We start from the raw sequence: 17,795 nt of genomic DNA on the forward strand, positions 1-17,795 counted from the left end.
TAATTGGAGTTCCAGTGTGCGAAGGAAATTTTCATTAAAAAAAAGTGACGTTAAAAAAATATTGTTGAGAATAAAATTAATAAAAAACAAAGAATTTAGTTTCAGTTACGTTCAATTTCCAAGTACACTAATGCCTCAATTTTCTGGTCGCTCCATTATCTAAACAACTGGAGTTCTAGTGTACAGCAAAAATTTTTCAAAACAAAGCGGTGCGGTGGTTGAAAAGTTGCTGACAATATAATTAATTAAGAACAAAGATTTTAGTTTCAATTACGTTAAATTTCTAAGTACACTAAAATCTTAGTTTCTAGGACAGTACTTCTACTTTTCTTGGCTCTCTCAACAACTGGAGTTCTAGTGTATGTATAAAGTGGGGTTTCAGTGTATGTAGAGAATTTGCCATAATAAATTTTGTTTATATCTAGTTGCAGAGAATATAAATCATTAATATCAAGGAAGAATTTACCTTAAGTTTGGTAAATTTTAAAGTACACTGAAACCTTAGTTACTGGGACGCTCGGCTGTCTCAACAACGGGAGTTTCAGTGTAGGAAGAAAATTTGCCATAAAAAATTGGTAGTTGAATAGTTGCCGAGAATACATTTAATTAATATCAAGGAAGTCAGTTATCAATTTGGTAAATTTTTAAATACACTGATACCTTATTTTTCAGGTGTCCCAATAATTCGAGTTTGAGTGTAGGGTAATTTTCAAGAATATGAGACAAACAACAAAGAAGAGACAAAATTTACTAAACAAATACTTTTTTTAGAAAAGAATCCTTCTGGAGGAGGTCACAAAATTCCTTCTGGAAGTGCTACTGCTTCTGTCCCACCAACGCGAGTTCCACTGTACCGAAAAATATAAATTCCCAAAAATAGGACAAATGGAACAAAGAATTTCTTTTAAAAGATTTCTTTTCTTTCTTTTTCCAAGAGTTGAGTTCCAATATTGTTGACTAAGAAAATTGTTGATGAAGAAAAAACTTTGTTTTCGCTCTTAAAAAGAACAAAAAAAAAAGGAAAAGTAGATTGTGAGTGAAGTAGTTGACGAAGTAGCGGAAGAGTCGCGTTGCGCATGGGCTCAACAAGTGTTTCTCGGATGTAAAACGGGGATGCCGCACATAACTCCATCCTCCTGGCGGTAACCGCCGCCTGCTGCCGCCTCCACGAAGGAGGACACGACATTTGCGTTGCTATCGCACCTAGGTGAATGTCGCGGCGGCGCCACTTGGCACAGGCCCCGCCCCCGCGAGGCAACCCGATCCAACTCCCGTCATTCATGGCCGAGCCAAAGGCTGCGCCACTCACCTCCGGCACCGTCCGGCTCCGGTTCGCAAGCGACTCTCTCGACGCACACCTGTTCGAATCCACCGTCGCGAATTGTGCCCCCACGCTAATTACATGTGTGTGCGCGACCATGTAGTGTCAAGTCCGGAGAAAAATATTCCGCCACTTCAACTTCGTTATCACCCTTTTTTTATTAATATTCCCCATTCGGGCAATTCGGTCAATTTTCGGTCAATTTTCGGTCAATTTTTTATCGGTAAGAGTTTTTCTTCGGTGAAATAGTTTTTTTTCGTGTGAAAGAGGGATTAGTTAGTTCGAGAGAAAAAGAGAGGAGAGAGAAAATAGTGTGAAGAAAGAAGGAGGGAAAGTAGTGTGAAGAAAGGGAGGAAGAAAAGGAATACAAGAAGAAGGGGAGGGAGAGGGAAATAGTGCGCGAAACATAGAGTGCGGTGTCTGGAATAATAATAATAATAATAATTATTTAGTGAAGGAGTGTAAAAAATTAGGCTTCGTTGTGGAGGGGTGGCTGATGCACCGCGGCGGCGTCGCCGGCGGTGGTTCTGGCGGCAGTGGAGAACATCCCCCAACGATGCCAGGGGCCCCTGGATTCTCATGGGGGGCCATGCTCGCGGGGCATCACGCCGCCGCTGCAGCTGGCACTTTCGCCGGCGGAGAGGCCCACCATGTGGCCACCCATCCCCCAATGCCCATGGACCTACACGTGTCTCAAGCCTTTCCCTACTACAGGTGCGTTCCCCTTTTTCACTACTTTTCTAAAACTATACTTTAACTTAACTTTAATAAACTTATAAACTTATAACTTACTTAGTTTTTATAAACTTTTATACTTTTATTCAAGAAAAATTCATGTTAAAAAACAATTTCTAAAAAAATTCAAAAAAAAAAAAATTTTCTCCCCTTTAAAAAGGGGATAAACAGTTTTCTTTACATAAAAAGAAAATACTCATTATAGGGTTGCCACACGGAGAAAAATATAAAGTAACTTTTACTACTTTTATAGTAAAAAATTTCCGGTAAAGCATTTCTGGTAATTTTTACTATACTTTTAGAGTAAATTTTGCTATACGTTCGAAGTAAATTTTACTAATTTTTACAAATATTTACTTTCGAACGTAGCAAAATTAACTTCAAAAGTAGTAAAAATTACCAAAAATGCTTTACCGGAAATTTTTTACTATAAAAATAGTAAAAGTTACTTTATATTTTTTTCCGTGCACGCTTTTTCTCTTTTCAAATTCCCTGACTTTTCCAGAGTAAAAAACGTAATTTTTCCAGGTTTTGAAAACGAAAGTAATTCGAAAACATTAATAAGATCATTTTTAAATAAATATTTAATCACTATTTTTTTATAGAAATTCAGATATTCAAAAATTTGAAATTCAATAACTATGAATATTATTATGAAACATGAAGAAAATAGAAAACATGAGAAAATCACTTTTCGCTTTCTTCATGTTTTATAATATTAATTAAAACTTGCTACTTTGTTACAGTAACTTCTTCAAAAATTATTTTCATCATTACGATTATTCATTTCTAGAATTTTCAACTAAAATTCTTCAATTTTTTAAAAATAATTTTTGAAAAAGTTCTTTGTGAATTTTCAAATTCTTTTGTTTACAATTTTATTTTACGAAATTTCGATCATTCTGACATTCTTCAATTAAATATATAAGAATTAAAAACTTCAAATAATTAAAAAAAAAGTTCCATTAAACTTATTGAGAAAAATTAATTCTATAGAATTCTCAATTAAAAGTATGAAAAGTTCAAATTTTCAAAAGATTTTAATTTGAAATTCATTTTTAAATCCATATTTATTAGAAAATTTTATCAGAATTCAATTATTTAACTATAAAAATAAATATTTTATTAAACAATCGAATGTTTCTTAAAATTAAATTTTCATAAAGAATTTTATGAACAAATTTTTAAATAATTGAATTCTTTCAGCGAATTTTAATAAAATGTTTAAGAATATTTACATTTTTCGAGAAATTCGATTAAAATTGTATTGAAAATAATTGAAATTCTGCAATGAGTTTTATTATTTATTAAAATAATTGAATTCCTAAGAAGAATTTTATTATTTTTGAAAAATATTTAATTTTTGCGAAGAATATTATTATTTATTATATTCTTGAAAATAATTGAATTTCTGTAATAATTTGTAACTTTTACAAAATTAATTTTTTTTTCGTGTTTTTAACCAAAATTCTTCTATAAATGCATTATTTCTCATAATTTTTAAAAAACTTTCTTTAAGAATTTTTAAATTCATTTGTTTACAATTCAATTTAACAAAATTTCAATTATTCGTAAATTCTTCAATTTATTAAATATAAAATGTTAGAAAATAAAAATTTGAAATAATTTAAAACAAAAAAATCCATTAAACTTTTTCAAGAAGACGTAATTTCACAGAAATGTTAATTAGAAATATGAAAAGAAACAGATTTTTAAAGATTTTAATTTGAAACCTTTCGAAATTAATTTATTTCTAAAAAATCACTCTCTAATTGCTTTCAATATTCAATTATAATCTAAAATTTTAACTGAAATTCATTTTTATGAAATGAAAATCAATTTTTATTAGAAAATTCTACTAAAATTCAATTAGGTATTTAAATACAAAAGAACAATTTATTGAATAATTGAATGTTTTTTAAAATTGAATTTTCATAAAGAATTTTATTAACCAATTTTTAAATAATTGAATTCTCATGATAAATTTTAATAAAATTTTTAAGAATAATTGAATTTTTCGAGAAATTTGATGAAAATTGTATTGAAAATAATTGAAATTCTGACAAGAATTTTATTAAAAGTTTCGAAAATAATTGAATTTTAATGAAGAATTTTATTATTTATGAAGATAATTGAAATTATGACGAGAACTTTTTGTAAATTTTTAAACACAATTGAATTTCTGCGAAGAATTTTATTAAAATTATTTTGAAAACAATTGAATTGTTACGCAAAGAATTGCATTAAAATTTTTGAAAATAATTTAATTCTTTAAAGAAATTTAATTATAAATTTATTAAGAATATTACTTAAATCCTAATAAATAAATTGTAGGAAATTTTATTAAAATAATTAAATATCTTTAATAAATTCTAATAAAATTTTTAAGAAGAATCCACTGTTTTCGAGAAAATCCATTAAAATTGTATTAAAAATAATTGAAATTCAGCATTGAGTTTTTATTATTTATGAAAATAATTGAATAATATATGAAAATAATTTGTAAATCATAGAATTCCTGTGAAATTTTTATTATTTATGAAAATAATTAAATGTTTGCGTATAATTTTATTAACATTTTTTTTAACTTATTGAATTCTTGTAGGAATTTTTATTAAAGTAGCAGATATGGAAAATCATTGAATTCAAGAAAGTTTTTGAAAATAATTAAAATTTTGCCAAGAATTTTATTAAAATTTTTTTAAATAATTGAAAATAAATAAATAAATAATTGAAATTTTGACGAGAATTTTGGTTCAATTTTTAAACATAATTAAATTTCTGCGAAGAATTTTATTAAAATTATTTTGAAAACAATTGAATTGTTACGCAAAGAATTGCATTAAAATTTTTGAAAATAATTTAATTCTTTAAAGAAATTTAATTATAAATTTATTAAAAATAATACTTAAATTCCAATAAATAAATTATAGCAAAGGTTATTAAAATAATTAAATTTCTTGGATCATCAATTTTAATAAAATTTTTAAGAAGAATCCACTGTTTTCGAGAAAATCCATTAAAATTGTATTAAAAATAATTGAAATTCAGCATTGAGTTTTTATTATTTATGAAAATAATTGAATCCCTGTAAAAAATGTTATTATTTATAAAAATAATTTGTAAGTAATTTAATTCCTGTAGAATTTTTATTTATGAAAATAATTAAATATTTGCGTACAATTTTATTAAAATTGTTTTTAACCAGAATTGAATTATTTTAGGAATTTTTATTAAAGTAATAGATATAAAAAATCGCTTATTTGGGGAAAGTTTTTAAAATGCCAGGAATTTTATGAAAATTTTTGAAAATAATTAATTGAATTTCTGAGAAGAATTTTACTACTTTTGAAAATAATTGAATTACTCCAATCATTTGTAATTTTGATTCGTTTTTTGTCTCAATTTGATAACACCAAAAAAACTGTGATACAATTTTGAATGTCTTTCGCGTACAGTAGAGTTCCGTTTCTTAGAATTGACAGTTTGGGTGTCCCACTAACTGGAACTTGAATGTATTAGAAAAAAATAAAGAAAAACTTCCTTCTTATATATAGAAAAAGTAAAAAAAAATTCAGTTTTCAAATGGAAAAATTTTTGAAACAAAAAGATCACTCCGAAAAAAGTCATCTTCTAAATATTAAATAACTATAAAATATTTTTTCTCTCAATATATTGTTCCCGGAAGATTAAATGCTAAGCCAACGTTGTTGCGCTCATTCTTCTACTTATAATCATTACTCTATTTTTATGACCACCATTCAAGCTATAAGTAACGTCAATTGAGTCAAATATCGGACGAAAAAAATATAATCTTTTATTTTTATTTCACTTTGACAAGAAAAAGTATAGTAAGAATAAATTCGTCTATTGCAAATATTTTATAATTTATGATTAAATAATTTAAATGTTAATTACTTAATAATGTTGTACAAAAATAAAAAAGTAATTACAAAGGAAATTAATTCTTATCAAAGTTAATTTAAATAAAACTTGATTTTATTTAGTTAAATTAAAACCACGCTTATTAAATTAAAAAGTAATTTTTATCAATGTTATCTCTAATGAAATTAATTTTAATTAGTATTATTTTCAATGCAAGTAAGTTTAATTACTGCTATTTTCATTGAAATTAATTTTAATCAATTGATTAAAATTAATTTCAATAAAAAACGTTAAAGTTTTTTATTTATGTACTATTTATTTATTTAAAAATGTTACATTTATTAAAACAACATTTAATTCCTCTTATTTTTAGGTATATAGAAATTAAATTTAATCACTGTTAATTTTAGTGAAATTAATTCTTATCAATTGTTACTTTTATTGTAATAATTAAACTGTTTATCGAAAATTTAAACAATGAATTCATCAGTTCATATATTACAATATAAGAGGAGAAAGAGTTGTAAATAATTTTGAAAGAAAATTGAAAGACGATTTCTGAGAAACTAACAGATGACGTGAATGCCCGGTCGTTATTATTACACTAAAACAAAAAAAAAAATAAAACAAAAAAAAAATGAGAGAAAAAAAGGCCTAAACGGGAGTTAAACTTCACGCTGTGTTAACTGTGTGTAGTGCTAAGAACTACCTGTCTGCTTTATGGATGCTTGCGCCATATTAACGATGTTAGACGAGAATCTCTACCTATTAATTTTTTCTCACTCTCTTAAATGCTCCTCTAGTCCCTTCACACAAACGACCCAGAAGCGACAAGGCGTTAACATTGTAATATTATGATTCACTTTGAAAAATTCGACCACTTTAATCATCTCAGTAAAGAGGAAACCTTTATTCGCTCAATTTATTCGAATTTATTACAATTTTTATTTTATTACTATTATTTCTGTTATTATTATTTTTATGGGTTGTTTACCAATATTTTTATTACTAATATTCCTGTTTCTATTTTTTTTTAAAATTTTTTACCACTATTTTTATTACTATTATTTTTTTTTACTATTTTTATCATTATCTTTATTATCATTATTATTTTTCTCGTTTCTATATTTATAATTTTTTTACTACTATTTTTATTAATATTTAATATTATTATTTTATTTTTGTTCATTTTATAAAATTTCAATTTTGAATGAATTTAATTAGTTTGAAGTACTTAGATTGTTGAAAAATTTTAATAATTCCAATTCTTCTAAAATTAGTTAAATTTTTTGGACAAATATTAAATTAATTATTAAAAATAATGGATTTATAGAAGAATTTAAGTTAAAATCAGTAAAATAATTGAATTTTGAAGAAGTTACAGATTACTGCAGAAAATCAATTATTATCAAAAGTAATAATAATTTCAATAAAATTCTCCGCAAAAATACAATTATGTTGAAAAATTTACAAAAATCCTCGTTAAAATTTAAATTATCTTTATAAATAATAAAATTCTTCTCAGAAATTAATTTATTTTCAAAAATGTTATTAAAATTCTGGGAAAAATTTTAATTATTTTTAATACAATTTTCATCTCTCGAAAATTCAATTGTTTAATAAAATATTTATTTTAGTTCAACAAATGAATTTTCGAAGAACTTTCAGAAAATTATTAAAAGTTAATATACATAATTAATTGAGAGATGAAGTTTAGCTAAAAATTGTAGAAAATAATTGAATTTTGAAGCTATTACAAATGATTGCAGAAATTCAATTATTTTCAAAAGTAGTTAAATTTTTCTCAGAAATTCAATTATCTTCAAAAATTTTAATAAAAATTCTTGTCAAAATTTTAATTTTTTTTCAAAAACTTTCTTCAATTCAATGATTTTTTAATATCTTTTACTTAAATAAAAATTCTAATTCGAAAGCAAAACATTCCTCAAAAAATGTAATTATTCTTAAAATTTTTATTAAAATTCGTCAAAAGAATTCAATTATTGAACTGTTTTTGAACAGTTTTACAATTTAAGAAATTCGTAAATAAATGCCATAGAACATTTTTTTGAGTATATAATAAATTTTAGAGTGAATCAAAATATTTTGTAGGGTCACGAAAAACGCGTCTAAATTTTGTCTGGAAATCAGGGAAAAGTCAGGGAAAAAGAAAATTAAATTTTTGTGTCAACCATGATATTTTGTAAATAATAATTTACTCTAAGTAAAATTATGCAATTTCTAAAAATTTTCTAATTTTATGATAACATTTTAATTATTATTAATGAAAAACAGAAAATTATTCTAAATGTGAGAATGAATTTTCTGCAACGCAAAAGAAAAAAAAGAATAAAGTAATTTTCTCTGTTGTAAAAAACAAGTAAAGTAAATTTTACTGTACTTTTATAGTTTTCCTTTTACATATTTAAATAAATAAATAAAATTCAAACTATCTAGAGTCTCCATAAGCAACTTTTACTATCCGCTGTAAATTTTACTATTTCCGAAAGTGAATAATGTCAAAAGTGTAAAATAAAATTTTTATTTTTATTTAATTTAGTAGACTTTTTAATTTAAGTAAAAATTGTAAGAAGAAAATGTAAAGAAATTAAAAATCGTAAAAGTTACTAAACAGAAAAATATTGTTAAATAATTAAATATTAAACTTTTAGTCTCCTTTTTTTAAAAAAAACTTTTCTAAACTTCTCTAAAAAAATTGTCTAAACATAATGAAAATGAAATTTTTTACAGGAAAAATTTATTGTTTTTACAAAACTTCAATGTAATTTTATATAAATTTATTTCTCGCAAATTTCTATAAAGAATTTAATAAAATTTTTTCATATTTATAAATTTTCATATTTATTTTTTTCACACTTATTTTTTACATATTTACTGATTATATTATTATTATTATTATTATTGGAAAAAATTAAATTCTGTTTGACAATTTATCGCGGAAGTATATAGTGATGGATTTTTCCTTTTAATTTTTAATAGAAGAGATTTTTATTCGTGAATAGAAATCTATGGCTTATTGTTAACTTATATAGCGTTTGAATTAGCAACAGGTGATAATTGATGAGTACTCCTTTTTTTCAACATAATGCAATAACGTGTTTTGCAAAAGAGCAACTTTTAACTGACTGTTTAACTTAAGTCAATATACATTTTACCGCGACTACCAGGAATATGCACACCTTTGATTTAAAAGACAAAATGCAATTTTTTTTCTTTCCTATTAATGCGGATTAAATTTTTTTCTTACAAATATTTTTCCTTTTTTTTAATTTTTTTCACTCCAAAAAAATTTCTACTTATAGTTCAATAAAACTGATTCTATTTATTACTATTTCTAATTTTATTACTAATAAATTTCTTAATAAAAAATTTCCACTCTAATAATTTCTAAGTTTTCAATTTCCGCCTGTTTATAAATTCAAAACGTAGTAAATTATTAGCGAATTAATTTTTTTAGAAACTATTTTTAATTGTTTTCAAAAAATTTTTTAGAAACTATTTTTAACTGTTTTCAATAATTTTTTTAGAAAATATTTTTAATTGTTTACAATAATTTTTTACAACAATAAATTACTCAGTGTATTATTTTCACCAAATAAAGTTCCTACAAAAAAATTACCACTTGGAAAGAATAAAATTAAGAAGAAATTCCGTCAGTTTAAAAATTCAGTTTTGTATTTAAAAAAATGATAATAGAAAAAATATTTCTGAAAATTTGTAAAAAAAATTTGTAAAATATTAATAAAAACAAAAAAGACAAAAATCAGTGATGTTTAGTATTTGAATAATGAGGAAAAATGTGAAAAATTCGTTTATAAATGTAAAAGAGTAAATAATATTGATCGAGGGGAAAATTAGAGATTCCTGTTTTTTTTCGCTGTTCAGAAGGCATAGCAAGAAACCTATTATGATTCCTAGCTCGTTTCAGTTATTAGCATTCCACTATCAATTATCTCTGTCGCGTGCACGCATCTCCGTCGGCAAGGTCACTCTTTTCGAGAGTGATTGCCCGCACTGCGAATAATATTAAATCTTACGGCAATGTCGACGAATCAATATGGACATTCGTCCAAAAAGGTGTTTTTAATGGCAATTTCCCTTACTCTTTACTCCATAAAAGAGGAATTCAAATTCTTTCAAATAAATTTACATAAATTCATAGAAAATACTTCCTTAAGAATAATTAGATATTAATTAATGATCACTTTTTTTTATTACTAATGTTTTATTTCTAATTTTTATTTGTAATAAAAAATTATATTATTATTAGTAATATTTCATTACAAAGAAAATCGAATAAAATTAATTACATTAGTAATAATTACTATTAAATAATAATTAAATTGATAAGTATAATTTCCTAATAATATTTAGTTAATTATATAATTAATAATTATTAGTTACTAAGCAGTATTAACTATAGTTATTGTTAATTAGAGTTATTAACTAATTATTATTAGTAACTAATTGATAGTAAGTAGTTAATAACTAATTAATAATAATTTATTAATTTAAAAAAAATCATCTTCAAAATTTCAATTATTTTCAAAAATCTTAATAAAATTCTGGTCAAAATTTCAATTGTTTTCCAAAATTTTCCTCATTTCAATGATTTTCAATATTTACTATTTTAATAAAATTTTCCAAAAGAATTCAATTATTTAAAATCAATTTTAATAAAATTCTACGCAAACATTAAATTATTTTCATAAATAATAAAAATTCCACAGGAATTCAAATATTTACAAATTTTTTAAAAATTTAAAACAATTTTTAATAAAATTCAAAGCAAGAATTCAATTATTTTCAGAAATAATAAAAATCATCACAGAATTTTAATTATTTTTAATACAATTTAAATCAAATTTCTTGACAAATGTAACTATTTTAAAAAATATTATTAAAATTCGTCAAAAGAATTCAATTATTTAAAATTTGTTAATGAAATTCTTTATAAGGATTAAATTTTAAGAAACATTCAATTATTATTTTTAAAAATTTTAATAAAATTCTTGCCAAAATTTTAATTACTTTCAAAAACTTTCCTCAATTCCTAAAAGAATTCAATTAGTTAAAAAAATTATTGTAATAAAAGTTTCTAAAATTAATTGTATTTTTAAAATTATATTTAATTAATTATTAAAAATAATGGATTTATAGAAAAATTTTACATAAAAACACTAGAAAAAATTGAATTTTAAAGAAATTACAAATGATTGCAGAAATTCAATTATTTTCAAAAGTATAATTATGTTCAAAATTTACAAAAAAATCTCGACAAAATTCCAATTATTATCTTTATAAATAAGAAAATTCTTCTTCAAAATTCAATTGTTTTCAAAAATTTTAATAAAATTCTTGTCAAAATTTCAATTATTTTCAAAAATTTTCCTCATTTCAATGATTTTCAAAATCTACTATTTTAAAAAATTTACCCAAAAGAATTCAATTATTTAAAAACAATTTTAATAAAATTCTATGTAAACATTTAATTATTTTCATAAATAATAAAAATTTCACAGGAATTCAATTATTTAAAAAATTTTTTAATAAAATTCAAAGCAAGAATTCAATTATTTTCAGAAATAATAAAATCTTTTACAGGGATTCAATTATTTTTAATAATTATAAAATTCTTTTTAGAAATTCAATTATTTTCAAAAATTTTTCTCAATTTAATATAATTTTATTTGAATTTTTCGAAAAATGCAATTATTCTTAAAATTTTATTAAAATTTGTCGAAACACTTCAATTATTTAAAATTTTTTTTTATAAAATTATTTGCAGTAATTAATTTATTTTTATAAACATTAAAATTCTTTTCAGAAATAATAAAACTTATCTCAGAATTGCAATTATTTTTAATACAATTGAATTTCTTGAAAAACGCATCAATTATTCTTAAAAATTTTATTAAAATTCGTCAAAAAAATTTAATTATTAAAAAAATTGTTAATAAAATTCTTTATAAGAATTAAATTTTAAGAAACATTTAATTAATCAATAAATAATTAACTTTTGTATTTAAATAATTGAATTCTCGTAGAAATTTCCAATAAAAAATGATTTTTAAATGAATTTTAGTTAAAAATTTAAATAATAATTGAGTATGAAAATAATTTTTAAGAAGTTACAGCAACAATATTCTTATAATATAAAATAATGTTTTTAGCACTCGGTCCTCTTTAATTGTTATAAAACATGAAAAAATCTATTGCTCCGAGTCGAAGACTCGGAGTGATTGATTTCTTCATGTTTTATAACAATTTTTTAAAAGTTGTTTAATTTCAAAAAGGTTTGAATTTGAAATTTTGGAAAATCTTAATTCCTATGGAAAAATAAAAATAATTAAATATTTAAAATATTTAAAAAAGAAATGATTGTTTTCGAATAATTTTACAATTAAAGATATGCGTAAATAAATTTAACAGAACATTTTTTTCAATAAAATTTTTTTCTTTATTTTCTAACAATTTCAAAGATTTTCAGTTTCATTTTCAATTAAATTTTCTAATTGACAAATATAATTTATAAACATTTTTTTCCTTTATTTTTAAAAATCTTTGAATTTTATTAAAACAATTGAAATTAAGAAAGAGAATTGATGCAAATTATTTCCTTATGAAAATTGAGAATTTTCTACAAAAATATTAAGAAACGGGAATATCTAATGTTTTTCTTCTCAAAAAAAAAATTGGTTTTTAAACAATATTCTAATTGAGAAATAAAAATTATGCATAAAATGGGTATATTTCCTACTTTTTAGTCAAAATTTTTTAACAAATTAACCATTTTCCAGTATTTTTTATAAATAAAAAGAAGAATAATTTGCATAATAGTTTAGATCAGTCAAACGAAGTTTGTTATAGAAAAAAGCATATAAGAAAAAAATGGGTATATTTTTTATTAATCATAATTTTTTTTAAATTTTCTAATTTTTCAAACAATATTTTTTAAAGAAAAGAAAAATCATACACAGAAACTAACTTCAAACTGCGGACAGAATAAAAAAAAGGGAAAATAAACTAAAAACCGAAACAGAAAAAGAATTTTTTTCTTGTTTCACTAGAAAATCAGGCACAAAAAGATTTTTTTTTGTCTTGTTCGCAAAATGAAATACAGAGAAAAAAGACGTGAATGTAAAATAAAGTAAGTTCGTTATGCTTCAAGTATAAAAATGTTTTGATTACAAAAAGGGCGCGAGAGATGCTTATAACTGGGAATGAAACAACGAGGAAGGGAAAGAGGTCGTTGCTGACACTTGTTGCCGCCCTAAAACTTAAGTCCCTCGTCACTCATTCACTCGGTCAACGCTCAACTCTGCGTATGATAGCCGCAGGCACCGGAACCACTTTTAGTTGCTCATTCTCAATATATTTTATAATATCCTAACCGAAAAATAATCATTTCATTTTTTTATCTCTCACTTAACAATCGCCAACTGCTCTTTCGAAAAATCAATTAATTTCAACAACAAAAATTGTTCATTAAAAAAAAAAATAATCGTTATTTTTCGTTATTTTTTATTAAATTAATTTAATCATAAAGTATTAGCGAAATATTTAGTTGCCTCAGATTTAAAACTTTCCCTATTCTAGAAAAACGTATCGCTGTACCAGGTAAACATTTTTTTTCCGTGTAATCTTCGAAATAGTAATAATAATAATAATAATAAAAATAGTAGTAAAAAAATTAAAAAATAGTAATAAAAATAAGTAAAAAGTTTTTTTCTTTTTTTTTGCGAAATTTTAATGAATTTATTACACAGAAGTAGAATATGTTTATCGTCTGGCCTCTGTGCAATTTCATTCATTCAGTGAAACGGCAACTATTAACATTAGCACCTCATAAATCTTTCATTCATGCCAAGTACCGGAAGAAGAGTGATTATTGAATTTCTTAGCACCCAATATGTGTGTATATGTATAATGAGCTCACGCAACAAGTCAATGTTGTTTGATGAACATATCGCGAAAAAAACTATCTATCACATCCTGCTTATATAGAAATTCATAAATCTTTAGATTTTCATAAATTATCCCTCTTTTTCATATTTACAAATCCTTCGATAAATAAATCCTTAAACATATTCAATTCATAATTTAATTCATGAATACTTATTCATTATTATTATTATTTTTATTGCTATTTTTATAATTTCTTCTACTATCATTGTTACTATTATTATTTTATTACTATTTTCATACCTTTTTTTACTACTATTTTTATTATTATTTTATTACTGTTTTTAAATTTCATAATTATTTTCACTTTTATTTTTATTATTATTACTAGCAACAATTCGCGCGGCTAACTTTTTACTTCATTTTTTAAATAAAATTATCAATTTTAAAAATAATAGAATTTAAAAATTTTAAATTCAAATTTTTGTTGAAAACCATAAAATATTTCAATTTTAGAGAAATTGCAAATACATCATTTATTGCAGAAATTCAATTATTTTCAAAAGTAATAAAATTCTTCTCATAAAATTCAATTATGTTTAAAATTAAAAAAAAAATTCTCGTCAAAATCCAAATTATCTTTGTAAATAACAAAATTTTTCCCCAAAGATCAATTAATATTTTCAATATCTACTATTTTTAAAAAAATTTCCGAGAAAAATTCAATTATTTTCATAAATTGTTAATTATTATAAATTATTATAAAAACATAAAGAAATCAATCACTCCGAGTCTTCGACTCGGAGCAATCAATATCTTCATATTTTATAGCAAAATAATTTTATAAGTTGTTTAATTTCAAAAAAGTTTGAATCTGGAATTTTTGAATGTCTTAATTTCTGTAGAAAAATAGTAATAATGAAATATTTATTTAAAAAATAAATTATTGATGTTTTTGAATAATTTTACATTTAAAGAAATTCGTAAAAATGTAACGGAATATTTTTTTGAGTAAAATTTTTTCCTTTATTTTCTAAAAATTCAAAAATTTTCATTTTCAATAATATCGACATTTGAAAGAATTTAAATATAATAATTGAAAAAAATTGAATTTTACAAACAATTTTACATAAAATCGTTTTTTTATAGAATTTTAATTTTATAAATTGAAAAAAAATTGAATTTTTTAAAGAATTTTTCAAAACATTGAGTTTTCAAAGAAATTTAATTTCATAATTGAAAAATAATTGAATTTAATAAATAATTTTCTTAAAAAATCGATTTTTTGAAGAATTTTAATTTAATAGTTGAGAAATAATTGAAATTTCCCAAAATTAATTTCAAAAAGGTTTGAATTTAGATATTTTGAATGTCTTAATTCCTGTAGAAAAATAATAATAATTAAATATTTACTATTTCTTAATCATAATTTTTTAATAAATTTTCTATTTTTTATAAATAAATATTTTCGATTTGTCAAAACAAATTTTTTTTAAAGGAAAAAAAAACAAAAGAATACACAAACACTAACTTCAGGTGTGGACAGAATGAAAGAATGAATAATATGATTATTATAGTTAATTCTTATTTCTATTTTTTTATTCTTTTTTACTATTTTTACTATTATCCTTAATATTTTAGTATAATTACGTGGAAAAAAAATATTTATCTGGTACAGTTATACGTTTTTCCAGAATAGCGAAAGTCTTTAAACTGAGGCAACTAAACATATCGCTAAAATAGTAAAGTACAAGGATAGTAAAGTATAAAAATAGTAAATTATAAAGATAGTAAAGTATAAAAATAGTTAAGTATTAAGATAGTAAAGTACAAAGATAGTAAAATATAAAGATAGTAAAGTATTAAGATAGTAAAGTATAAAGATAGTAAAGTACAAAGATAGTAAAATATAAAGATAGTAAAGTATTAAGATAGTAAAGTATAAAGATAGTAAAGTATGAAAATAGTAAAATATTAAGATAGTTAAGTATAAAGATAGTAAAGTATGAAAATAGTAAAATATAACTATAAAGATAGTATAGTACAAAAATAGTTAAATATTAAGATAGTTAAGTATAAAGATAGTAAAGTATGAAAATAGTAAAATATAACTATAAAGATAGTATAGTACAAAAATAGTTAAATATTAAGATAGTTAAGTATTAAGATAGAAAAGTATGAAAATAGTAAAATATAACTATAAAGATAGTATAGTACAAAAATAGTTAAATATTAAGATAGTTAAGTATTAAGATAGAAAAGTATAAAGATAGTACAGTATGAAAATAGTAAAGTATAACTATAAAGATAGTAAAGTATAAAGGTTGTAAAGTATAAAAAACTTAAGTATAAAGATAGTAAAGTATAAAGGTAGTAAAGTATAAAGATAGTAACGTATAAAAAAGTTAAGTATAAAGATAGTAGAGTATGAAAATAGTAAAGTATAACTATAAAGATAGTAACGTATAAAAAAGTTAAGTATAAAGATAGGAAAGTATGAAAATACAAAAGTATAAAGGCAGTAAAGTATAAAGATAGTAAAGTATAAAAAAGTTAAGTATAAAGATAGTAAAGTATAATAAGATAGTAAAGTATAAAGATAGTAAAGTATGAAGATAGTAAAGTATAAAAATAGTATGAAAATACAAAAGTATGAAACAGTATTTTCATTATTTTGGAAGAAAAATGATTGCGGAAGAAAATTGTGACCCCTGACAAAGGGATAATTTTTTTGCTCGGGAATAAAGAAAATATGAATTGACGGAGAGAGAATACGGTGCCACCCGGTATATATGATAGGTATCCATAGAAGCGAAGAGTGTGTGCTGCTGGCAGCATCGCATCGGGAGCATTATTGAATGATGGGGCAGGCAACTACTAATGGGGACGGACGCCCGGATACAAGGGATCGTAAGAAGCTGCGGCGCGGCGGATCAAGGCTGCTGCGTCCAGCGACGAGTGGATGCATTCTTCCGCCGTCGTCGTCCTCGCGACCAACGTGTTCACTTGCGGGTGATATCCGTGGTTCGTCAATTGTTGACCGACCAGGGACGTTGATTTACGATCATGCTTCACTATTTATTTCTCTCCCTCTACTTACCCACCCATCTTCCAAAGATCCAATCACTAAGATTTAACTGATTCTCTCCTTTTTTCCAAACTCCTTTTATTTTCAAAATTCCCTTTTTGTGCAATCACTATCACTATTCCTATCACTATCGCTATTGTTGTCACTATTGTCATCACTATCACTATCGCTATTTTTATCACTATTGCTATCTGTATTACTATCACTATTGCTATCACTATTACTATCACTATTGTCATCACTATCTCTATTGCTATTATTATTGTTATTACTATCGCTATCAGTATTACTATCACTATCGTCATTACTATCTCTATTGCTATTACTATTGTTATTACTATTACTATCGCTATTTTTATCACTATTGACATCACTATCGTTATTGTTATTACTATTGCTATCACTATTATTATCACTATCTCTATTGCTATTACTATCACTATTAGTGTTATCACTACTGTTATCTCTATCACTGCTATCACTGTTACTATTACTATCGCTAATAATACTTCATATAATAATTAATTAATAATTACTATCGCGATAGCAATAGTGATAGCAGTAGAGACAGTAATAGCAATAGTGATAGTGATGGCAATAGTGATAGGAATAGCGATAGTAAAGCAATAGAAATAGTGATAGGAATAGTGATAACATTATAGCGATAGTGATGGCAATAGTGATAATAATAGCGATAGTAATAGCAATAGAGATAGTGATGACGATAGTGATAGTAATAGTAATAGCAATAGTGATAAAAATAGCAATAGTAATAACAATAGTGATAAAAATAGCAATAGTGGCAACAATAGCGATAATTACTATCGCTATCACTAACAG

The 17,795-nt window shown here is 23.3% G+C and overlaps 1 protein-coding gene across 3 annotated transcripts in view; it reads left to right on the forward strand.

Annotated features, from left to right (window-relative positions):
* The first annotated feature begins 1,693 nt into the window (after positions 1 to 1,693).
* Positions 1,694 to 17,795, forward strand: part of LOC122510282 (protein trachealess) — a 267,778-nt gene continuing 251,676 nt past the window's right edge. For 2 of the 3 annotated variants that reach the window (XM_043624801.1, XM_043624803.1), the window contains exon 1: positions 1,696 to 2,035. In XM_043624801.1, the coding sequence (XP_043480736.1) occupies positions 1,818 to 2,035 (218 nt within the window). In that variant the 5' untranslated portion in view covers positions 1,696 to 1,817. Of the gene's footprint in view, positions 2,036 to 17,795 lie in introns of all 3 variants that reach the window. The other variant, XM_043624802.1, reaches the window with a different exon arrangement.

Source organism: Leptopilina heterotoma, unplaced genomic scaffold (assembly GCF_015476425.1).
Source record: "Leptopilina heterotoma isolate Lh14 unplaced genomic scaffold, ASM1547642v1 Lhet_68, whole genome shotgun sequence".
In the NCBI taxonomy this organism is placed as follows: domain Eukaryota; kingdom Metazoa; phylum Arthropoda; class Insecta; order Hymenoptera; family Figitidae; genus Leptopilina; species Leptopilina heterotoma.